The sequence below is a fragment of the Mycteria americana genome, chromosome 21, assembly GCF_035582795.1.
Source record: "Mycteria americana isolate JAX WOST 10 ecotype Jacksonville Zoo and Gardens chromosome 21, USCA_MyAme_1.0, whole genome shotgun sequence".
NCBI classification, from domain to species: domain Eukaryota; kingdom Metazoa; phylum Chordata; class Aves; order Ciconiiformes; family Ciconiidae; genus Mycteria; species Mycteria americana.
The window spans coordinates 1587176-1604709 of record NC_134385.1 but is presented as its reverse complement, the minus strand read 5'-3'; the positions used below and the strand labels follow the sequence as shown (position 1 = coordinate 1604709).

Below are 17534 nucleotides of genomic sequence, written 5' to 3'. Positions count from 1 at the left end.
GGTGGCCTGGGGCGCCGGGCCTGTCTGCGGCCGAGCGCCCGGGGGCCTGGGCAGGTGTGCACGGCCCTCCCGGTGCGGCACTAGGCTGCGTGGGTGCCCCAGGGGTCTGCGGCCCCAGCCTGGCCCCCTGAGGTCGGGCCAGGCCGCGTCCCAGAAGGGGCGGTTGCTGTAAGGGCAGCCCGGTCCTGTCTCCAGAGTCAGCGTGAGCTAACACCAGCCTCTGGTGCTGGGTCACCGGGGGAGGCCGCAGACCTGCTCCCGTGCATCTCGCAGGCGTTTGCTAGTTGGAGTGCAAAAGCCTTCCCCTTGTGATTGGGACTGGTGAGCACAGACAAGTCTAAGCAGAGATAACTCGCCCCTCAACTCATTCCTCTACGTCTGCTCCATCTAAAGTGCTGCCGCCACGTAACGCCACCGAGCCTGCAGCGCGTAGGGCCCCAGTTCTGCCAAAGGGAAAGGATAGCGGGTTGGGTTCGGCCCTCATGGGCAAGAGGCTTTGCCAGATCTGTAGGAAGTCACGGAAAAACACAGAAGAGTTTTGTCTGGCTTAAGCGGCTGTGAGATGTGTGTCCCCTCTCCTTTCCCTCCCCAGAACTTGGAATTTCTAGGGGTGTTTGCAACCCGCTTCCCGCTGCTGACAGCTGGAGGGAGAGCAGCGAGCGTTGGCGACCTTGTTCCGGACTAGAGTGACAGAGTTTGGCGCTTTTCCATCATGAGGTTTGTTTTGTAGAACACACTGCTACAGTCATGTTTTCTTCTTCCAAGTCAAACAGCAGTCACCTGCTGTCACTGAAGGTAAGCCCAGAAAAAATGTATGTGTTCTGGAGCGTTTGGTACCAGTCACAGCGTTGTGGGGGATACAGAGCAGATGGACTCGCGTTCCTGTATAGCTGACAAGTCTGAGAATGGGGGAAGCGAGGAAAGCAAATGTCCATGAAACCCACTGCAAACATCACAACGCAATCCTGGTTTCCTGTAGCTGCTACAGGAGCTACAATAATTTAATAATTACTATTTAGTAACAGGAGAGACATGCTGGCTCTACAAAAACACCATTAATCCATATAATTAAGATATTGTCTCTAACCTACTAGATAGAGTCAGAGAAAAGAGAAAAAATAATCCTCAATTTTAGTAACAAATGAAATTATCTGCTTTTAAAAAAGGGTATTTGCTTTTGTGAATAAAGAAAACCTCGGAGTCATTAAACCGCTATGCCAACATAAACAAAACATATTCAGCGAGTATTTAAGGCCGTCTGTCCTTTTTCTGCAGAACACTGCGTTCTTTGCTGAAGAAGCACTTAACTGTGCAGACCTTTGCTTCCTGACGCTGTTCTCCAACTGGTAACTGGCAATGCGAAAAGGGCGGTGGCATCGCGCTATAAATTCCTGGAATTTGGGGACCTTTCTAGGTAGCCTGCCAGTAAAAAAAAAACAAAAAACACCAAAACGCTAGCAAAGAGTTTATTGGACTTACTCAAGGCTGTAATCTTATTGCTATGTTAGGAATAGTTTTGAGAGGCAGGTGGCAAGAAAAAGGTGGCAAAAAGATTAGTTACCTGCCATACTGGGTTATTTCTGATCAGAGTTCTGTTACTTGGACCTGGCATGCAAAGGCAGTCTCAGGGAATAGGTAACTCCTGGTAAATGCTTGCCGTCAAGGAGATTCTAAACTAAATTCAAACTTTTTTTTAGCACTTGAGAAGTACCATATTAAAACATTCATTTTTTAAAAATAAAAAGCTAGTTTATGAATCTCTTTTTTTACAAAATAACATACTCCTTCCACAACTTCTGGCAGGCGAGGTGTTTAGAAGCAAATCTTCAGAACTACGCCTTTCATAACTGTTGTCTGTCATAACCAAATTAGGTCTTACCCCTGGAAACACGTACCTGTTTTCAATATATGGGAGGGCTAACATATAGAAATAAGGTTCTGACCGCTTCGGCAGTCAGGATGCCTCCATGTGTACGTAATGTTTATCAAGTTAATTGCTTTGCTGACTTTTTTGAATGTAAAATGCATTAAGTATAGGCTTGAGTTGTCATACTCAGCATCTTACAGGACCAAGCCTTTGTATTGCAGATTTCTTGAGGCAGAGATTGTATCTTTGGTTTTTTTAAAGTACTATTTGCGTAGCCCTACATATATGTTTTTTATACATAGATATGCTGAATAATAGCATGGAAATGTTGCCCGACATCATGGGGTTTTGTTACTGGTCTTGTAAAACTGGTGTTTCCCTTAAGTACTCATCAGCTGGTGTCAGGCAATTATATGAGAATCTCCGATTTAATTTCATTTTAAAATAGGTTTTTGATGTTTCAACTTGGCAAATATCAACCACGCAGGTTAAAAAAGGCAAATAAAATGGACTCAGCATTTATTATTTATAAAATGTTTTGACTTCTGCCCTTCTTGTGAGTCAGCTGAGAATTGTTGGCTACAGAACCCGAGGGGCGTGCAAGGGAGCAGCTCACTAAAATAGCATAAGCTGCTTAAAAAGGCAAAAAGTCAGTAAGCCCCTTATTTAAGGGCACTCGGCCTGAAACGTTGGCTTTTTTAAAAAAGGCAAATGTATTGTCTGTCAGCCCACTCCCTTGCCGGTGCTGGCTGAAACCCGGCCCAGGGGACCCTCTCCGACAAGAGGGGAACGAGGGGGAGCGACCGAAGCGGGCGCAGGGGCCACGGCGAGGTGCGCCCCAAGAGCCGAATGCCCCGACCGGTGGGGCACCAGCCGGTTCCCTGCCGCCGGTGCTGTCCCACGATGGCTGTCGATCTCCCTGCCACCTCCCCGCTGCTGGGCGGTCAGCGATCGCTGCCCCTCGCAAGCCAGCCCCGGCTGCCTTGTGCCCGCAGAACGTCTCGGGGGCCGTGCTGGCCCTGGTTACGGCCCTGAGGCGTTCCACGCCCACCGGTTCACCTGGCTTTTACAAATGCTGTTTTTTCAGGTGTTTTCAATCGCATTAGGGCTGTTTAGCTGGTACAGGAAGTCATTCAGGCTGTAATTAATTAAGCTGGGCAAGTTCCCCATTTCGGGGCGCCGCCGAGGGTGGAAACCGGAGCGGCGTGGCTGCGGGCCGGCCCCGCGGCGGAAGGCGCCCGCGGAGCTGCTGTCACGGAGCGTGCCCGACTTTTCGGTCACCGTTCGGTCAATTATTAAACCTGCGCAGAGATGCCGGGTTCCGGGAGGGGGGTAAAAAACGAGGGCCGCTCCCCCGGGCACGGGAACCGGGGCAGCCCCTCCCGCCGCCCCTGAGGCGAGGGGTGGGGCGGGGCCGCGCGCGGGAAGCCGCTGCCGTCACCTGTTGCTGCCGCGGGGCCGCGCCGGCGTCGAAAGGGTGCGGGCGGCGTGCGCGCCCCCGCCGGTAGGGGGCGGCGCGCGTGCGCGAGCCGGCGGTGCCGGGCAGCGTGGAGGGGCCTCTTCCTCCTCCTCCTCCTCCTCCTCCTCCTCGCCCGGGCGGCCGGGGGCGCGCGCGGGGGGAGGCGGCGCGTGCTGGCGGCGGCGGGGGCGCGCTCGGGCTCGGGCTCGGCGGCGGCGCAGCGGGGGGATTGTTTGCGCCGCCGCTCGGGGAAGCGGAGCGCGGGGACCGCTCCCCGCCGCGCCCCCCCCTCCTCCTCCTCCTCCCCCCCCCCGCGCCCCGCTGCCGCCGCCGCCCCGGTTCCCGCGCCGGGCCCCCACCCCGGAGCCAATATTCCCGAGATCAAGCGTTACGCGGCGGCGGCGGCGGCGGGGCCGGCGGCGGGGCCCGGGGCGGTCGTCGGGGCCGGGGGGGACCGCAGCGAGGCCGCCGCCGCCGCCGCCATGGAAGCGCTGGGACCCGGTGAGAGCCGCGGGGGCGCGGGGAGGGGGGGGGGCAGCCCGCGGCGCGGGGGCCCGACCGGCCGCGGCCTGGCGGGTGGCGGTCAGCGCCGGCCCTGTCAGGCGCGGGCCCGGCTCCGGGCGCGGTGGGCCGTGTCAGCGGGGGGAGAGAGGCCGCGGGCCCGGCCCGGCCGCGGCGGGGGCTGCCCCCGCCATCCTCGGGCGTTCGCGGCCGGGCCGGGCCGGCAGCCGCCGCGGCCTGGGGCGGGCGGTCCGGTCTGTGCCGCAGGCCGGGCCCGGCGGGCCCCGGGGCCGCTGGTGACCCTGCAGCAGGCCTCCGGCGGCGGGCTGACACGCGAGCGGGCTCGGAGGCGTCTTGGCAGCCGCCGGGCGCTTTCCTTTAAAGAGGAACTGCAGCAGGTCGCTAAACTTTCCGAGGAGACGCGCGTGTGCCCTTGCAGGCCCTGCTGAACAGGGTGCCGACTGCGGTGGAAGTTTTCTGCCGGGGCTGTGGGGTGACTTGACCCTCCCGAGAGGAAACGGGACGTGGGCACGGCTGGGCTCTGGCCGGGCTCTGGCCGGCGAGTGAACAGCGGTAGCGAGGCGATGGGGAAGCGGCCGTCGGGCTCTAGATGTACCCGGGAATGTGCTCCCTGCACACGAGTCCTGTGAGCTGTACAATAAGACGTTGTATTTTTGACAAGAAGCCATTACTAAAAGTTTAAGGTGATACTTTCTGAAAATACGGACGTTATTTATTTTTTTAACAAACTTCGGTTAAATACTGGTGGTGTTTTGCAAGTGGCATTTTCCTACTTGTGTCTTATTCCATGATTATTCTTCTATCAAATGTCTGCAAGATGTATTTCTTGACTGAAGTGGTCTGCGCATCTTACCCATCAAGTTCCCGTTCAGACTATTGGTATAATCGAAGTAGTGTTAATTTTGGTGTGATAGGAAACGTTTATTGACGCAAAGGTGCAATTCCAGAAGAATCCAGATTTTAAGATAGAGGAGGGCTGACTCGGAGAGCCTGCTGTATGTATATGTGATGTAGCGCGTCCTCTCTGACTTCCAACTGTAGAAGTAGATCCTCTTTTAGTTTTGTAAAACTGCTTCCTGTCTGAAGTAACTTGGTTGAGGGCGCTTAATGCGTGAGTGACGCGGAGTAGAAGAAATTAAAAGACTAACAGCACATACAACCCGACTCAGGCCGATCAGGTAAAAATCCTGATAAAATCAGTGTGACTTGCAGGGCAGCTGGCTTCAAGTGGGAAACCAGTTTTTAGCTTATTCTCTGCAATCCTTTGAGAAATAACTTTAGAAAGGAGAAGACAGAAGTTTTATCTCCTTTGATCAAAACCGACTGAGGTCAGCGTTGCCATGCCTCTCTACGAAACTTGTCAATACCGAGGGAGGAAAATGGGTAAATATAGTTGTCATTTAATCTCTTGAGGGAGGTCAGTGCCTGCACTTACTTCAGACTAATTAGCACGGGATTAATGGATCATCTCTCTAGTATCCAAATAAGCACAGGAAATTTTGATTGCCCTTGGTGATTCATGCTTGTCAAGACAGCTGTAGTTTTTTAAAGTACTAACTGTACCCCACAACCGGTTCAACTACGGCATTGCGAGCTCCTCCTGGACGCATCACGATTAGTCAGGCAGGGGCAGAGCCAGCGATGTGTTGCGTGGGATGTCTGTGGCCCCGGCAGCCACCCTGCTACTGCAGCTTTGGGGAGCTGGTGTGTCAAGTGGGCTACAGCTGCTTACGTGCTCAAAGTGTTACTTCTGCTTAAAAATATCCCGGGGTTAGTGTCCTCAGATCGGTGCTTTTAATTGGTAATGTAATAGCCATTGGATGGCTTATAAACCTGGTGTAGAAGGCTCCTTAGATTTGGTCCTGGGTTTAGTTTATGATTGTGTTAAAGTTTATTGCTGCACCCTGAAGTGTACCCAACTATGAGCTTCATCCTCCCACAGCTTATCTACTTCTGTTCCGTCCTGGTATAAACTGTGAGCCTTTGACTTAAATGGATGCTGGCAGGTTGACACAGTCTTATGATACTAAATTTGCCCGAAGTTTTATGATTGCTTTATTGTTGCGTTCTTGCATTGTAGTACTTTTTCCCCCTCTCCTTTGCTACTCTACAACAGAGGGAAGAAACTCTGATCACACTAAGCACTGGCAGATATAGACAAAACCCACGAAAATACACCAATTCAATTTGCTTTATATGTAGTGTCAACTGAGACTGTGATAGATTTAAAAAAAAGTCTGTTTAATCTTGTTAACATGGTATCTCAGATCTTAACACTTTGAGGAAGTTAACTAAAGACTTGACTAGAGACTAGCTTGCATGTAAGTACTCTAATAATTTCCTCCTTAGAACTGTTCCTGGAGCTCTTAGTTTTGTCCAAGTAAATTATCTTCTCCACATCTGTTAGGAGTCTATACCTGTCTTTATGCTTTCTCCCTTACTCTTCTTCTTAGAAGAAAGCCTAAACCTTTTCTCATTCCTTTCTTCATGTTGGAATTTTAAATTGGCTGAAATTGTGCTCTAGGGGAAAAGCGTTTCACTATTAACAGAATTGATGTGTTTGTGATGTAAAGGAAACGATTAAACTGTTTTAGCTTAGATCCAACACAGAAATGTGTTTTTAGTTTAGTTTAGAATAAAAACATCCCTTACCCTTTTCCAGATAATAACAATTTTCAGATAAAAATTGGGGATGCATGTCCTAAGTATGCCAAGAGCGACAATCATTAACATCTGAACTTTAAGCCTATAGTGCAAATAATGAGAAAGTGTGGCTTGTGTGGCTGTTGGCTAGTTCTAGAAATGGTGGTAGGAATATATTTAACTTTACATTATATAAAAATACATAATAAGTACATGGTTGCATTCCATCTCAGGACTCTGTCAAGTTCATAACCACAGTCATGAATAAATGTCACTACAATTTTGAGGAGGAATTGTGGCACTAACCTATATACGCTTTAGGGAACACTTTTTTTACCTGGGAGTTCCGAGCAGCTGGAAGGCTGTGAGCCACTTGGAACACCTCCATTTGCAACCTCAGAAAGCTGCTTAAGATTTCTTTCTGCCCTGTCAGAAAGTCGGCTAAAGTACACCTGAAAGGCTACTGCGCTGAGTGATCACTTACATCTCATGCATATTTATTTGACTTCCCTAGGGCCCCCGGCAAGCCTTTTCCAGCCACCCCGTCGCCCAGGCCTAGGAACTGTTGGGAAACCCATCCGCCTCCTAGCCAATCACTTTCAGGTTCAGATCCCCAAGATTGATGTTTATCACTATGATGTAGATATCAAACCAGAAAAACGCCCCCGAAGAGTGAACAGGTAAGAGTTGCTTAATAAAAAAAATTTAAAAGTGTATATGCCTCAATTTAAGGAAACTGTACATCCTAGAATTCTTCATCTGCTAAAGGCCAGTGTATGTTTGTACTATGGTTAGCACTTGCTTTTCAGTGAACTATAATATAATATTCTCCTTATTTTTATTAAGATGTTTTGCAATTGGCCTGTACTCTGGAAGGCTCTAGGAAATGTACTAAGCGTTGAACTACAGCTGTTTTTATTTTCCAGTCTACAAGTGAATGTCCCTGATAATTGTTCCGTAGTCTATTATACAAAGGTGTGTTAGCAGCCAAGGGGAGGGAATTCAGCTTGCGGACTGACACCAACGTTTTAGGGTCTGCGTGTGGATGCTTTGTCAGTAGAATCAATCCACAGAGCACCCCCACTCGCCCCAAGGTAGATGCTTGCATTTGCTCCGGTGTTTGAACAGCTCTTCGGATTCTGCTGCCTGTTTTGGCTGTGTCTCTGCTGACAGTACGGATACCTGCCTTGTGTGTAGACACCTGTATGCTGAAACTTAGGTGTCTCACTCTGGAGGTGACTTGGGTATACTCTGGTGCATTGTTGTTTCTCCTACCTTGCTCATTTAAGAAAATGTGAAAAAGGAATTTTAAACTGTATAAGACCACTGCTGGATTTTCTGTTCTTCAACCTGACTCGATAAATCCGTCTGTAGAGAGGTGGTGGATACTATGGTGAGACACTTCAAGATGCAGATATTTGGTGATCGGCAGCCTGGATACGATGGGAAACGGAACATGTATACTGCTCACCCGTTACCTATTGGCCGGGATAGGGTAAGTGTACTATAAGCAGTTTTAAGTTGCAGTGGGACGACTGTTACAGTGTCATTTGAAACGTGTTCTTTTATTGACATAAACCCAAAATGCTGTCTCACATATTAGTATAGTGTTGGAAATGACAGGCAGTGCTAGTCAGGGATCTCTAGGAACTTATTGGTATTTTACTGAAGTTTGTCTTCTCTGGGTTTCTAATTTCCAGCTTTTTAGTTGGAGAATTTGTCAGTGATGGTGTGAATTAGTATGTTGTGCCCTTTCAGCTGCAAGTAGTTGTGTTGTTTTTTTTCCACCCTGATAGAAACTTCCTTTTTCTCTGTTCTAACCCTTGTTCTGTTGCTAAATGATAAAGTAGTTGTAGATGACAAATACACCGTTTTGGTTTGGCTGCATTGTTGAGATACGTCTTCCTGTTCCATAAGAACGTGTGGCACGAGTACTGTCAGCAACTGGATCGGCTGCACTGGCCCGTTGCGTCCTGGGCCGTGCTCACCAGCACCCTGGCTCTAACAAATTGCCATCTGTATTAACCAGTCCTGATACAAAACGTAACCCCCGTCTACTCTTCTCCCCAGGGACCTGGTTATTGCTGGTGCAGTGCCATGAGGAATACGTAAAATGAGTTCACATTTATGCTTTGGACTGATGGTGTGTGAGAATAATCATAGAATCATAGAATAGTTTGGGTTGGAACGGACCTTTAAAGGTCACCTAGTCCAACCCCCCTGCAATGATCTCAAGTACTGTGCTAGAACTCTGAGATTTGTCTTTCCCAGTGAGTCTTCTTTTTGACCAAAAGGGGTTTTTTTTGCCTTCCCATTTGGTTCACAAGACATCTTGCTATTAATTGTCTGACTTAAAAAAAATAAAAAAAAATAAAAAAAAAAAGAGACTCAGTTTTCCAGAGCTTTGATGTCACCATACTAATTACTACTTAAAATTTAGACTTAAAGATACCTCACGCTAGTTTCTCAGATGAATAAATTACAAGCTTTCAAAATCCTAGGGAAACCAATTGTAGTATTTTAAGAGAATTACACAAACTAATCGTCAAAAATATAGATTTAAAGGATACCTAGGAGAAAAATGTAACGTTGCTCAGTGTTGTGATAGTCTGCAATCCATAACAAAAGTGCGTGCTTAATTCTCTTCTCTGTCAGGTGGATATGGAGGTGACACTTCCAGGAGAGGGGAAGGACCAGACGTTTAAAGTATCCATTCAGTGGGTGTCAGTCGTCAGCCTTCAGTTGCTGCTGGAAGCTCTGGCAGGGCACTTGAATGAAGTTCCCGAAGATTCTGTACAGGCACTTGACGTAATCACACGGCACCTTCCCTCCATGAGGTGGGTACTTTCGGTGCCTTCCTGACTGGCTTAATCTTGTATCTGTCTTCACGTTTATATTAGTTATTACTTGCTGCTATTCTACTGCTATTACACTTGCCTATGGTAGAAGGGATGAGGGATGCGGTTGTGTAATTCAACGCCTGCCTTACAAATTTGCACTAGAATAGGGAAATCCGATCTGAACTGAGGACTTGTATCTGCTGGTCATGTTTCTAACAGGAATTTGCTATAGCCTTTCCAACTGCACCGTTGGTAGAGGCTTTGTATGCTTGCCATAAGTTAGCTCTAACGGTTCTAACATACTGTAGAAATTTACTGTACTTTTAAACACTATAAGCATGAATGTAAAAAGGTGTATCAGAAAAGAATGATCAAAGTATTAATTTTTTTTTTTTCAGGTACACTCCTGTGGGTCGCTCCTTCTTCTCCCCCCCTGAAGGCTATTACCACCCCCTGGGTGGTGGCAGGGAGGTCTGGTTCGGTTTCCACCAGTCGGTCAGGCCTGCCATGTGGAACATGATGCTCAACATTGATGGTACGTAGGAAATTCTGTCTCGCTAATGAAACGGAGTTCTTGCTGCTTCTAAATTAAACATCCTATTTTTTTATCTTAGTGTCAGCAACTGCTTTCTATCGTGCCCAGCCTATCATTGAGTTCATGTGCGAGGTCTTGGACATTCAGAACATCAACGAACAAACCAAGCCTCTTACGGACTCCCAGCGTGTCAAATTTACCAAAGAAATCAGAGGTAAAGGCTTGTTCTAGAGCTGCTGCAACAAAATACTGGAAACCTGCTCATATTACGTTGTAATGAAAATGTGCAAGGCACTTGGGAAGCTGGCCTGTTCCTTTTTGCCCTCATCTTTCTCAAAGGTGACTCCTATGTCTGAATTTATTTAGATGACTTCTGTGTTGGGTTTTCAGGTCTAAAAGTAGAGGTTACCCATTGTGGCCAGATGAAGAGAAAATACCGAGTTTGCAATGTTACTCGGCGACCAGCCAGTCATCAGACGTATGTATACAAGCACTTTCTGACAATTTTTAGAATCTTGAACCTATTAGATATACTAGCTGTATTGTTTATGCAAGAATAGTTGATTCTGGAGGTGAAGCAGCTGTGTGGCTTTACAAGACTGTTTAGTCTTAGTGGAGTAGAGGACTAGTGTGGGTTTAGACCACTGCTTTATTTCCTTCAACAGAGGAAAATGGAAGCTGTAGCCTGACTTTTAAATATATTTATCAAAGGCTATAGTTTTTAAAATAGCTATGAAAAATTCAGTATATAGTCTATAAAATCTTTCCATAAAGAAGAGATCCAGTAGCTAAGGAAAATAAACGTTTCCAGAATTTCTAGTCTGGAATCGATTTTTCCATACCATTTTTTCCTTTAAGAAAAAAAAAATAAATCTTGAAAAGTCTAACCAGAACAAATGTCCTTTATAGGTTTCCTCTGCAGCTGGAAAATGGGCAGGCTATGGAGTGTACAGTAGCTCAGTATTTTAAGCAGAAGTACAGTCTGCAGCTAAAATATCCTCACCTTCCCTGTCTCCAAGTAGGACAGGAACAGAAACACACATACTTACCGCTTGAGGTAAGAATCTAACTTTCTCTTGAATTGCGGCACATCCTCTGTTAAACGGTATCACGCCACCTCTCGCTGTTCCTGTGTAGGTGTGTAACATAGTGGCAGGCCAGAGATGTATAAAGAAGCTAACAGACAATCAGACGTCGACTATGATAAAAGCAACTGCAAGATCTGCACCGGACCGACAGGAAGAAATCAGCAGATTAGTAAGTGTTTTTTCCAGCTAAACAGTCTGCGTTTGTCACTTCTTACGGCTCTTCCAGAGGCATTGTAGCATATGTAATGATAAGCAGAATGATCAAGAACTGCAGAAGTTAAAAAATCTGACTTCTTTAAAACAAATCCTTTTAAACAGAAAACCTATTCATGGCAAAGAGGACAGAGCCACGTGAAGCATTAGGTGTAGTTGCATAAATACTTTTTTTGTCACCAGGTGAAAAGTAACAGTATGGTTGGTGGACCTGATCCATATCTGAAGGAGTTTGGTATTGTTGTCCATAATGAAATGACGGAGTTGACAGGCAGAGTTTTGCCAGCACCAATGCTGCAATATGGAGGCAGGGTGAGTATTCCACATCTTGTAAAATACCTTGTCCTGACGTTATTTAAATGCATTAAGTGTTCCCTATGTCTTCTCATAAGGCTTCCTTTGTATGAGCACTGTTTGGCTATGGTCAAAACAAAGCAGCATTTTATTTTTAATTTGCCTTTGGTTTTTACCTAGAACAAGACTGTGGCCACGCCAAACCAAGGTGTGTGGGACATGAGAGGGAAACAGTTCTATGCTGGCATTGAGATTAAAGTTTGGGCTGTTGCCTGTTTTGCTCCTCAAAAACAATGCAGGGAAGACTTACTAAAGTAAGTATAGTCAGGATACTTATTTCAAGGGTTTTTTTCCTCATATTTCTGAAAGGTGATATGCAATATAAGTTGATTTTAACGCATCTAATAGTAAAAAGAGGAAATGACAGTTCTGCAGTGTCTTAAATATTTACAGTTTGGGAGAAGGCTGTGACAAAGTCCATAACCTAGTTGGCCAGCTAGGAAAAGCATTAATTCCCTTACCACTGAGGCTGTGTTTCCTGCTCTGGAGACTGCATTCCGCTTGTATTCTGTTGTTTTTACAAATAACTGATGGTGGTTGTTCATTCTAAAACCTGAACTGTTGTTTTTTTTTTTTTTTTCTTAAGCTTCACTGCCTCCCAGGCAACATAACGCCACATTTTTTCCCCTGTCCTTCAAATTACTCCACAGAATCCTAAAGGTAGAGGTTGAAACGTTTGGCAAAACCACTGAAACGTTTGGCAAAAATCATGGCTGCAGTAATGCTCAGATAAGTTTGGTGGATGAGTAAGAATCTACCAGAGCATCAGTATTAGTTTGGGAATCTGCCTTAGAATGTTCAACTCAAATATATGTTTGTTTCCCCAAGACTTCTAAAATTACAGAAGCAGAGGCTTATGAAATGTCCTCAAATAGGATTAGAATCCTATTAGAGAGTTTCTTGGAGTGATAGAATTGCTAAAAAAGAATTACTGTAGTGTCAAATTGGAAGTGCTGTGAAATAGCTGCAATAGCTTAGATCTTGTTGATAAAATTAACGGCAAAGTGAAACATAGTGAAAAAGCCAGGACAAATCCATTTATATTTCATTTACAGGAGTTTTACTGACCAGCTGCGCAAGATCTCCAAAGATGCGGGGATGCCGATCCAAGGCCAGCCCTGTTTCTGCAAATACGCCCAGGGTGCAGACAGTGTGGAGCCCATGTTTAAACACTTAAAACTGACTTATGTTGGTCTGCAGCTGATCGTGGTGATTCTACCCGGAAAGACGCCCGTGTACGGTATGCAGAAGAGGCTGTAAAGCGTTAATTAGTTGTACGGCAAGTGGGCGTCTTATTGTGCGTTTCAGCGGTAGGAAGGAGACAGAGCAGGCAGTATCTTCCATTTAAAAGGTGGTTTTGGAGATGGGTTTATCAGGCCTGATTGGAGTACTTGTGTATGACCAAAGAGCGAACTGAATTAGGATAACATTTGAGAGAAAAAAAAAAGAGAAAGAGAAAGCAGATGGAACTACTGACTGTTCAGGTAATTGGAACCACTAACTTATTTTTCTGTCACAGCTGAAGTAAAGCGGGTTGGTGACACTCTTCTAGGAATGGCCACTCAGTGTGTTCAGGTAAAGAATGTGGTAAAAACCTCCCCACAAACGCTGTCCAACCTGTGTCTGAAGATAAATGCAAAGCTTGGAGGAATCAACAATGTGCTTGTACCTCATCAAAGGTGAGATTAAATTTAAAGTTCTCCTTGAAGTCTGGATTGTCAAGCAAAACGATGTCATTTTGTTTTGTTTGCTAAAATGATACCTTTCAAAATATTACGTGCTTTAGAAATACCTACAGTCTGAAGTGGACAGAGAAGGATGCTTCTGCTTTCAGAATCTGCCTAGTAAGCCCTGTGCCGAGGATCTTCTCTAGTGTTAGAGCCATCCAGCAGTGTGTGTGAAAACAGGCTCACAAAGGCTTTTTTTTTCCCCCATGTCTCTCTTTCCTGCCTTTGGGTTTGCTCAGTGTACCTTTTCCTCTTGCCACCTCCTTAAGCATACTGTATTTCCTTCCAAATTGAAAGAAAAGGAGTGAGGAGGAGTGACTTGTGATAAATGCTTGTACCTTTGTCTGCCTTTGGTCCTTTCCTTTTCACTTTCTATTCTCTCTGGACTGTAAGAGCTTGAGGCATAGAACTTCATCCTTAAAGATTCTGACAGGGTTTTAGTCCTGTTGAATGGTTTGGATATACCTTCCTCAGTTGTAACGTGTTTGGTTTTTTTTTCCCTCCTCACCCCCCTTCTTTGTATTATTATTGTTATTATTTATTATTTAATAAACCTTAATCGTATTAAACAGGCCCTCGGTGTTCCAGCAGCCAGTGATCTTTTTGGGAGCAGATGTCACTCACCCTCCTGCTGGGGATGGAAAGAAGCCTTCCATAGCTGCTGTGGTAGGCAGCATGGATGGCCACCCTAGCCGCTACTGTGCCACGGTGCGCGTGCAGACCTCCCGTCAGGAGACCTCCCAGGAGCTGCTGTACAGCCAGGAGGTGATACAGGACCTGACCAATATGGTGCGAGAACTATTGATCCAATTTTACAAATCCACTCGTTTCAAGCCCACAAGGATCATTTACTACAGAGGGGGAGTATCAGAAGGACAGATGAAGCAGGTATTGTCTAATGATTTCTTGTTGCTTGTGAAAAGGGATTGGCCCTTGAAAATATATGTATTTATGTGGATTGCATTTATTAAGGGGACAATTAATAGTTTCATTGAGTTTTCGTGGGCAAGCACAATGTACAGTTACCCTGTCTGATCAGGTTCCTTACGAAGTGGCATTTGTACATGAAAAAAATTAAAATAATATTAGAGGTACTGAATTCAGCACCTAATAGTTAAATCTTCTACTTCTAGGTAGCTTGGCCAGAACTGATAGCAATCCGGAAGGCCTGTATTAGTTTGGAAGAAGATTATAGACCAGGAATAACCTACATTGTTGTGCAGAAAAGGCATCACACCAGACTATTCTGTGCTGACAAAACTGAAAGGGCAAGTAATGTTGACTACCTAAGAAGGAGGTGATGGCAGCAGGAAAGTAAGATTGTTTGGTTAGGTGGGGTGGTATCCATCTTGCCCACTAAAACTGAATTAATCTGTACGAGCAGTAGCAGTTCTGTGCAGTAACATGCTTTCTCTACCAAAATAACCAGTTCCTCCCCTTTTTTATTGCTCTAGGAACAGCTTGTTCCCAGCCCCTTTTGCAGTAGGCGTACTCTATATCCCTGTATTTGTGTATCTGGAGCTATAGTCTGGGATTCCTGACTATAAACTGAACTAGTTGTTCAGTTTGTTGCCTGTTCTGTCTCTAGATGCATCTGTGAGATTTGCCTATGGCACAAATCCACAAGCCGGCTAAGGAACCTTCTTTAGGAAAGTCCTTGATCTCAGGTTTGCTTGAAAAATACAGATCTCTGGGGTGTGAGTGCAAACAAGGGTGTGAAAGAAATCTATTTCAGCAAACCTGCGTTTTCAGATCTGGAATGACTTGTGTAGGCTTGATCCCACTCTGCAATTTTAATGCTACTGGCAAGTATTTTATTTGTCTCTGATGACACACCAATTGGATTTGGTGAAATTTCTAAAAATGAACTCACAGAGAACATTTTCATTCCTCCTGTGTAAATGACCTGAGTATTTTTCCACCTTTTTGAGCAGTAAATTCCCAAACAGCTTTGAGTAGAACCTACCTTAGGAGGTATTTTTGGGTCATTTCCAAAAAAAACCATGGGCTAATAATAAACTTTCCTCAATAGGTGGGTAAGAGCGGCAACGTACCAGCAGGCACTACCGTGGACAGCACGATCACACATCCTTCTGAATTTGACTTTTACCTCTGTAGCCATGCAGGAATTCAGGTAACGTTTCAGCTCTGCTGTGCTCAGGCTACAGGACTGAATCCTTACAGTTGTCCTGATGAGTAATGTCACTTCTATTTATAGCTTGGCAGACTTACAGTTGCGTCAGTTCAGTGCCCGTTTGGCACTTACCTTCTATCGGTGCACTGAAGAGTACAGCCTTCGGGTACCACCTCTGTTTTTGTTGATGCTCTCCAGCTGACTGCTCGTGTGTTCTCCACAGGGAACCAGCCGGCCCTCCCACTATCAGGTCTTGTGGGACGACAACTGTTTTACTGCAGACGAACTACAGCTGTTGACGTACCAGCTGTGTCACACGTATGTCCGGTGTACGCGATCTGTCTCTATTCCAGCTCCCGCATACTATGCCAGGCTGGTGGCGTTTAGGGCCAGATACCATCTTGTGGACAAGGATCATGACAGGTAAGGAACTGTGCCTCGTCGTCTTGGTAACCAGATAACGGACCTGAATGATACGCTGCTTGGCCCAATCGTTCATGGTTCTCTGCGTGGTTCCGCACCGTGGTTCATGGTATGTGTCTGCGTTTTTACAGTGCTGAAGGCAGCCATGTGTCAGGACAGAGCAATGGCCGCGATCCTCAGGCGCTGGCAAAGGCGGTGCAGATCCACCACGATACTCAGCATACGATGTATTTTGCTTGAGAGCATCTGGGAAGATGAGGCAAAACCAACAACCCATGCAGTCCTGAAATGTTTTGAATGCCTACTGCTATGGCTAGGGCCCAGTTTATTTCAGACTGCCCACTACCAGCAGCTCTGAACAGTCGCACTGAATCTGTACTTCACAGCAATGTCTGATGCACCAACACAATTGAGCCATTTGTTTCATTATTTTATGTAATAGAAATTCATAGACTGTCTTTTCTGATGCATTGGACTGAATTTTTACCTCAAAGCGCAAAAGGCTGATCATCCTGAAATTTTTAAAGGACTTGGCATGAAAGGTTTCTATTGAATCTTTTGCTAGCTATCACTTTTAAGTTATCTTCTCATCCCATTAGTTTATCATGACGACTGATTCCCTGTCTTCATGCACTGCTTAGTGAGTATGCATATTATGGCAAAATGTTTTACTCCAGTTAAATGTAATTGTTCTATTGTGTGGGGCCATAGATTTTTTAATGGAGATTTTAGACTTCACTACTGTAAATGCCTTTTAACAAACATAACTTTCACAGGTATTGCAGTTTTTTGTCAGTTTTACTAATTATCTTTTTAATCTCTGCAGACTTCGGCTGCAAAGCAATTGCACTATACTGCGAGTTCAAATAGGTGGTTCTTGTTCTGTGAATGTGTAATATAATCAGATAGTGATGCCTGTCAGTAGATTTTAATTGTAATGGTTACAAAGAATACTGCCATGGTATCGTAACAAGTACTGAACCATCATTTCCCCCCTCTAAAAATGATAAAAACAAAAAAAAAATTAGCTTTTAGGTATTTTGCAAACTTTTACAAAAGTGCCCACTTTATGCTGCTGTGTGGTTTGATAAATCTAAGTGATTTTAAAACTTTTTTCTCATAGAAGGTTTAACTTTGGCAATAAATATTTGTTTTTTAAGCCCCCCTAACAGTGTAATTTTCTAGCTGAGGATTGTGCATGAGTTTAACCAACATTCTCGTGTCGTTTTCTGAACACACAATTTGGCAGTTTCTGAAACGAATTAGAAAAGACGCACTTCCATGCTTTTTTTAAGGATTATTTTTAACTGTTTTATATTCACTGTTGGTGTCCTGTCTACAACATTTTTTATAAGCTCGGAAACTGGGTGTTACGTGTAGGAAAGGCTTGCCAATCTGTACAGTCTAAATGTATTGTGTGACAGGCAACCTAAGGACTTGTACCAGCATTTTAAACTTTTTTTCCCTGGGAATCTAGGTTGCGCACACAACTGCATTCAACAGCACGTTTAACCAATGTAAGTCTCATACTCTGATTCTGTCCCAGCCTAGAAATTAGGGTTTTTTAACCTGCTTGGCTTTTTTCAGCTGCAACCTGTAATAAGGAAGAGGGGCTTGGTTTCACTGCTTACTCTTGGAATCCGCAACCATAGTACGTTACGACTAGATTCCTCTTAGTGTTAACATGAGTTAGCGCAGATTAAAAGCTTATTCCTAAACTGAGTAGAGC

The 17534-nt window shown here is 45.4% G+C and overlaps 1 protein-coding gene across 4 annotated transcripts in view; it reads left to right on the top strand.

The window, feature by feature from the left end:
- Nucleotides 1–16974, top strand: part of AGO4 (argonaute RISC component 4) — a 234818-nt gene extending 217844 nt beyond the window's left edge. Inside the window, exons 2-19 of one of the 4 annotated variants that reach the window (XM_075522083.1) lie at nucleotides 3725–3827; nucleotides 7006–7171; nucleotides 7866–7986; nucleotides 9147–9328; nucleotides 9730–9866; nucleotides 9946–10080; nucleotides 10257–10344; nucleotides 10776–10923; nucleotides 11004–11123; nucleotides 11351–11479; nucleotides 11642–11775; nucleotides 12577–12761; nucleotides 13041–13200; nucleotides 13821–14136; nucleotides 14382–14516; nucleotides 15281–15382; nucleotides 15606–15805; nucleotides 15937–16974. In XM_075522083.1, coding sequence (XP_075378198.1) covers nucleotides 3809–3827; nucleotides 7006–7171; nucleotides 7866–7986; nucleotides 9147–9328; nucleotides 9730–9866; nucleotides 9946–10080; nucleotides 10257–10344; nucleotides 10776–10923; nucleotides 11004–11123; nucleotides 11351–11479; nucleotides 11642–11775; nucleotides 12577–12761; nucleotides 13041–13200; nucleotides 13821–14136; nucleotides 14382–14516; nucleotides 15281–15382; nucleotides 15606–15805; nucleotides 15937–16045 — 2586 coding nt within the window. In that variant the 5' untranslated portion in view covers nucleotides 3725–3808 and the 3' untranslated portion in view covers nucleotides 16046–16974. Of the gene's footprint in view, nucleotides 1–3400; nucleotides 3828–4257; nucleotides 4532–7005; nucleotides 7172–7865; nucleotides 7987–9146; nucleotides 9329–9729; nucleotides 9867–9945; nucleotides 10081–10256; nucleotides 10345–10775; nucleotides 10924–11003; nucleotides 11124–11350; nucleotides 11480–11641; nucleotides 11776–12576; nucleotides 12762–13040; nucleotides 13201–13820; nucleotides 14137–14381; nucleotides 14526–15280; nucleotides 15383–15605; nucleotides 15806–15936 lie in introns of those variants that run through there. The other 3 variants (XM_075522084.1, XM_075522082.1, XM_075522086.1) reach the window with 3 other exon arrangements.
- Nucleotides 16975–17534: the final 560 nt, after the last annotated feature.